At 45.5% G+C, this 6895-nt stretch overlaps 1 protein-coding gene across 1 annotated transcript in view; it reads right to left on the bottom strand.

The window, feature by feature from the left end:
- The window catches only part of IFT140 (intraflagellar transport 140), a 111934-nt gene extending 106354 nt beyond the window's left edge, over positions 1-5580 (bottom strand). The window contains exons 1-2 of the mRNA XM_018552356.1: positions 5509-5580; positions 1643-1815 (exon numbers count right to left, since the gene is read on the bottom strand). Of these exons, the coding sequence (XP_018407858.1) occupies positions 1643-1786 (144 nt within the window). The 5' untranslated portion in view covers positions 1787-1815; positions 5509-5580. The remainder of the gene's footprint in view (positions 1-1642; positions 1816-5508) is intronic.
- Between the last annotated feature and the right edge of the window lie 1315 nt (positions 5581-6895).

The raw sequence follows: 6895 nt of genomic DNA, 5'->3' as shown, positions 1-6895 counted from the left end.
CCTGTCCCCAAACCAGCAAGAAATAAGCTGTGCAATCCCGTTTGACACCACACAGTCACTTGTCAAAATCTTCAAAATCTTCAATCCTATGGAGAGTTCTGGAGTATCAACATTTACTCTGGACTGTCTCCCAACAGGACTGAATGTGAGTGCAGAGCAGATAAAGGGGCCTGGCACAGAAGATTTTTGACAAGCATCTGTGTGGCACTGTTGAGGTGCCATAGCTGATGGCTCGCTGGATTGGAGACCGACAAGTAGAAAACTGGAAGGGGGATAGCAGCACTACAGATATGGAGGTTGGTGAGTTGAACCACAGAGCACTGTGGGGGAAACAGGAGAAACAAACTTTCCGAAGTGTCAGTTTCCCAGCAGACTTCTGGGGATGATCCCTCCCCAACAGAGCAGCATTCAGCAGCACAGTCGGCAATAGGTAAGAGGCTGCATCACAGCCTAGAGCAGCCAAGAACTGCAGAGGCACCAGAATACACATGACTGTTTTATCTCTGAGCCAGCCCATACGTGCAGGAAGTAGATGCTGAACAAGGATGGCCGCATCCTTCTGGAGACAAAAGTAGCAATTTTAGGGGGAGGAATGTGATCTCTGTCAGAGTCAATCTAAAGCTTTTGCCCGCAGTACCTCTCATCTGCCACAAGATGCCCTCAGTCGTCTGGATTAAATGACACCCAAAATCACTAAACCCAGAACACGCCATTATCTGCACATTCTACATATGTATGTTTATGCATGTTTTTGATAATTTTTTTATGTGTTCCAGTGCTTTTTATTTTAATTTGGTTTAAATTGTATTTAAGGTAATTGTATTTAAGTTCTGGTGTGTTTACATGTGTTCCAGTGTGGAAAAAAAGCAAGCTCTGGTGTGAGCTAGCCTCATTTAAAAATCACTGGAATGACTGTGTATGCATTTTTAGTGCAGATAAGAAATGCACTGGATTAGAGATGGTGTGAACAAGCCCTAACATTGTGAGTGCAGGATGTAATGGCTCTGCCCCCTAAGAACAGCATCCTGACTCACATTATATTGATGAAGATAGCATTTTGCCTCATCCAGGACCACTGTTTGTTAGGAGAGGACCAAAGAGGAAGAGGACCCTGCGTATATCAAGCGGTTGGCCTCACAGGGAGAAGGGGGGGACATGGAGTCTGGAGCTAGGCTTTGGGGCCTAATCATACTTAGGTGCTGTGATGTGTTAATGCGCACATTACTGCAACGCGCACTAAGACAAAGCAGCTCATATAAGCATTGCAACACACTGCAAGGCACCGTGATGCACTATTGTGCAGCGTTGTACGCTGCATCGGAGCAAAGGCTGCATGTCCGTTTTTTGTCCATTCTGCAGCACTGGCAGCCCAAAACAATGCGTGACATAAAGTGTGAATGGACCCTTAAGTGCTGTGCAGCTTGTGGAGTGTCAGTGAGCAAATTTAAGGAGCAAGAGTATGAATGCAAAGAAATTTTAAGTACAAACAGAAGAATACTACTATGGTTGCAAGCTAAATACTGTAAATGTAACTTTATTTTTTGCCATTTAACATTAAATTACAAAATGTTTTCTATAGCAATTCCTAATGTGATGGTAACAAAATACTAAAAGTGGTCACTGCTGCAGTAATGGAACCTACCAGATCACTGTAAACGTCCACACAACCTCCTGATGAGCTGACAGAAGCCACAGCCAGCAGAGCATGTTGACGGTGCCAATAGATGTTTGATGGAGATGCTGCGGGATTCTGGGCCTCTATCCGATGGTCAAAATACACCGCCATGGCAAATGATCGTCTGGCAAAATCCAGACCTGCAACACAAAGTGTCACTCACATAAGTATGAACAAGGTAAAGAGTATTAAAAATTAATGTTGTCACCTAATACTGTATTGTACATTATAAAGCCATTATTTGTGTATAGTCTTCAGTTTCTGCCACAAGACAGTGCAGCTGTTGCAGTTGTGTCACCAAAATAAACCAGAGATGGGCTACCAACTAAAGGAAAGCTGTACTGAAAGTACAGTAATATGAAAGCTACCATTGTTTATCTCCCCGCATCGATTCCCCGCTTCCCCACTCCTATCCTCCAGCGCTAACTGGAGGAACGGACGGGGGAGGGGGCGGGCACAGCTGGCTCTGCCTCTAGATAGGCAGAGCCCGCTGTCATTCACGCAGGTGGGTGGATCTCGACAGCATTGTCGGGATCCGTCTCGGCTGCAACGGTCTCAGTATACCGCGAGCTGTAGCTCATGATATACTGAGCTTTGGGTCACAGGAGGAGGCTAGTATATGTCCCCCCGTGACCCTTAAGAGAACTATGGGGAAAAACACTTACCCCAAAGTTCTCTTTTAACTATTAAAATGTTTTTATCTTATTTGTGTATCACTCGGCTGTAGATCCTCAGATCATCTCTGAATTGGTGCTGACACTGTCCTTCCTTCCTGTATGTTGTAAAGTAGCCACTGCTCCAAGCTCACTCCCGGGATGGACTATAATCCCAAAACAAATTATAAAACAAAACGTGAAACTATAGTCTATTGTGGGCACCAGCTTGGAGCAGTACAAGTTTGGAGTGATACACAAATAAGATACATTTTTGTTAATAGTTAGAGTATTTGAATGCATTTTTAAGATTCAACTCCTGAGTTTAGTGTTACTTTAAAGTGGGCCTTTACCCAGATCTTTAAAATAACAACAAACACACCTTTAGAAATGTTTAGTAATGACAATCTACAAACACAGACTTCTAGATAATTGCCGGATTTGTATTCTTTGCATTCCTTATTTCTCTTTTCTTCCCCAGTCTTCTGACAGTGGCCATGTTTACTAAGGGCAGATTACTAGATCTCGTATTACTTCCTGGATTTCTGGCACATGTGAGTCGTGACTAGGACATGTGACCATGCACATCATCCAAGGGGAGGAAAATGCCTTTCCTCTCGTGAGATTACAGATGAGATTTACCAGGAATGCTAAGCTGATGACAAGACAATCCCAGTGTACACATACTTTGGCAAACTGAAGTTATTTTGCCCTTTCAAAGCAGGAAGTGAATGCTCTGTAAGTGTAAGGATTTCAAAATCACAGCATTGTGCACCTGACATGTCTATGTTATTAATAATCATCATACATAGAGGGACGCATTGGTAGTATTTGATTTTTGAGTTTAAATCCCCTTTAAGACCAGTGGCTTAGAAAGTACCAAAGCCTTTGGATCAATGTAACAGCAATCAGCACACCACGGGCAGCCTATGTAGAGTATCATTTAGTACAGGTTTTCTTTAGAGGGTTATATCAGGGTTGGGCAAATCCCAGGAGACTGGTAGCTGTTGCATCTTAAAAATTACAGCTGGTGCATAGCGTTTGAGTTTTTCTCTAGTTGTTGTCTAGTAATTGTCTCGAGTTGGCAAGCCTTATAAGGAACTGTTTTGGGAGACACTAAATTGGTGAGAAAAGTTCCTTTTTAAAGAACTGTAAGGCCCCTTTCACACGGGCTGATCAGGAGAGGATGCATGCATGGATCCCCTCCTGGTCACAGCAGTATGGCGCGGATGTCACCGCTGTGACATCCGTACAGTTTTTTCCTCCCCTTTGCGATGGAGGAAAAACGTAAACTGCTGGACCCCATGTTGGTCTATGGGGCATCTAATGTAAATGGACATGTGTCAGTTTATATCAGATTACCCCAAGTCCGGCATGATCCAGTCCTGTGAAACGGATCTCTGATCTATCTGTGTCTCCGGACCCGGCCGGAGGCGGGGGTAACTAGGTATAAGAGAACGCTCGTTCGTTTACATACGGCTGCCCATAGATTTGCATTGAGCATCCGATCGGGTCCGCCTGAAAAAACTGACAGGCGGACCCGATCGGACCAGCCGTGTGAAAGGGGCCTAAGGGTGGCCATACACTTTACAACCATCGCAAGACCTTAGTCTTGCGATGGTTGTAAAGTAATTTAAAAAATGTACGATCTGCCCATCTTGGACAGGCAGATCGTACTTGCGATCATCACAAGCCCGCCACCCTGAGGGGCTGGCTTCCGATGACAGCAATGCTGAACGGGCAGTGTGCGCGTGCGCACACCGGCCTGTTTGGCATTTGTCTCCCGAGCATCATTCAAACCAGCCGAAAATCGTAAGATTTTCGGCTGGTTTTCTAGCATGCTCCTTAGACAAAAGACGTGCGACCGTACAGTAGAATCGGTCGCACGTCTTCATTCACACTGCACGATTCTCGTACGATCGTGGGATTTCCCGCGATTCTCGTATGAGAATCGTGCAGTGTATGGGCACCTTAAGACTTTGATGCACCAGAAATGTGTTTAGCTGATTTCATGGCAATTTTCAGATTAAATCAGCTAAACACAATCCAGGTGCACTAAAGTTATTTTTCTTTCTAAAGCACTTGTACTTAGCTCATTTAATTCAAGAGGAATATATAGATGACTGGCCCTAACATCAAGCTTCAGCAGCTTTTCGTCCATTAGGTAACTGCAAGTCACTCCATATATTACGGTAGTATAGTATGCTGGGAGTTGTAGTCCAAGAATATTGACAGTCCTGGGTTGACCGTAGGCTGGCTGTACACTATACAATCTGACCATACAATCTCAAGATTTACCAAAACTCTGTACTATGAGGTCAACCCTAAATCATTAGTCCAATTAGTAGTATATCAGACAGGCCCTTGCACCACATAGCTGGTGGTAGAATGTACAATCAGATTGTATAGTGTATGATTAGCTTTAGGGCCCATTCACACCAGGTGCGTGCGATGAAAGCGCATCACTGGGCAAATCACATACTGCTCTTTAACAGTGTGGGAGGTGCGTTGTGTTGATATTTACTTGAATGGCACCCCATACACACAATGCGATCAACCGAGCAGCAACGCACAGTACTGCGATACCGTGCACTGAGGTGCGGTTGAAAGAAGTGGTGCATGTACTATTTTTTCAACCGCAAAGCAAATGTTGTGGTACCCCTACCTTGCAGCACGGTCAATCACATTAAGGGCGGGGGGGTGCGTTTGGGGTGCCACTCAAACCTCCTCCTGCACCATTAAAGCACGGTAGGTAAGCACGGTAGGTAAGTTGCACAGTACCATGCGTTAATCGCAAGGAATCGTAGGATTAACGCACGGGCCTGATGTGAACAGGATGCCAGCTGTATAGAGTTTGCTCTATTCCATGGTTGTCACTGCACACACATGGGGCACAGAATCAGAATAAGTGATGGGGGGTTACCCAACAATTGGGTGTTTTCATGATGCATAGATTTAATTAAATCGGCTCATCTCTGGCTTTACTCAGTAAGAAAATAAACTGCAATTACTATTCAGACTAATGGACAATTATATAATATACAGCCAGGCATTCCATGAATGACAACACAGGCTACTATTGGCCTGGGGTGACGGAATACGCCATATTCCCCAGCCTGGATATCACTAACACATTGAATATCTTTCTCCGCCTCCCAGGCCCCCAAATAACCATCTTACCCCGCCGGTCTGTTTCTTTTTTTTCCCCGTAAGGCTTCTACTCCTGTACCAGGCCGCTTCGCTTCCCGTTACCCTGACAACGGGCCGGGCAGTCACGTGACCCGACAGTGCCAATCCTAGTCTCCTATTGGCAACGCGCTGAACCGAAGTAAACGAGCGTTTCCGAAATAGAACTAAGAGTTCCGGAACATGCCGACAGCCTTTCGTGTTTTTCCGGAGAAAAACCTCCGAGAGGGATTATTACTGTGCTGTAGAATATAACAGCTGCTGCAGCATATTTATGAGGGAGATGCAAATCCACATTCTATTTTTTTTTTTTTTAAACGTAGACAATAGTAAGATAGGGGTCAGAAAAAGGAGCCTCGGTGCAGTGCACGACAGGGGACAAACCTTCTGGTGGCCCATACGGGCTACCTCCCCTCCATTCAAGCCCTGCAGCTTCTGTCAGTGTCCCCCATTGTACATTGTGGTTCCTTCCTACGGACCCCTACATCGGTAGTAACATAGGGGTTGGTGGAAGGAGACTCGGTGCCAGGGCATCCATATAATAAGACAGTCTGAGGCTGTTGCCTCAGGCTGCATTTCTTTGGGTCATGTGGGGAGGAGGCAGGCAGAGTGGTATGGTATGTGTGCAGTGTGCCTGCCAACCCCCCTTTCCAGCCAGAGAATCCCAGGTTGCTAAGAGTTGGGCGAGGAGTTGTAAGGGCCATACACATTTCCCCGCCCAGCTCTTAGCAGCCTGCGATGATCTGGCCGGCGTCCCGCTCAGCTCCTGGCAACCGGTAATGTGAGTGACACGAGTGGTGCAATGTGCAGTGCACGACGGGGAACCAACCTTCTGGGCTGCGGCGGGGTAAGAGCCACATGATCTAGCCACTGCCGACTTCAAAACTAGCAAGACGACTTTGTGGCCAGCTAACTGCAGGACTCTGCTGGCAAAAAAAAAATGTTGAGGGAGATTCCGATTTCCCTTTTATGTAGTGAGCACTGCCTTCCATCTGCCCATCACTTTCATCAACTTCCTGGATTCCCAGTGTGCTTTGCATCTCTTTCCCTGCTGCTTGACGGGATGCAATCTCCATTTCTCAAGACTGCATCTCCCATCATGCATGCACAGCAAGCAATGATAATGTTACATTGTTCAGACGTTGAGTTGTAGTTCAGACGGCAGGCTCTGTGAGAGTGGTGACACCAAAAAGTGCATATTCACAGGGCTGATTGAAATGGTGTCAGTGCATTGAGGAAGTCCATCCCATGGACATCTTCAATAAGTAAGTTTACAAACTTCTAGATGGATCTGGTTATTTGGAATAGGATAAAACATATGGAAATTCAAAATAGAAATACAGATTTATTTTTAGTTTTTGACCATAGATACCCTTTAGAG

The sequence above is a fragment of the Nanorana parkeri genome, unplaced genomic scaffold (genome assembly GCF_000935625.1).
Source record: "Nanorana parkeri isolate BGI_ZX_2015 unplaced genomic scaffold, ASM93562v1 scaffold85, whole genome shotgun sequence".
Classification (NCBI taxonomy): Eukaryota; Metazoa; Chordata; class Amphibia; order Anura; family Dicroglossidae; genus Nanorana; species Nanorana parkeri.
This window is presented reverse-complemented; position numbering and strand designations above follow the sequence as displayed.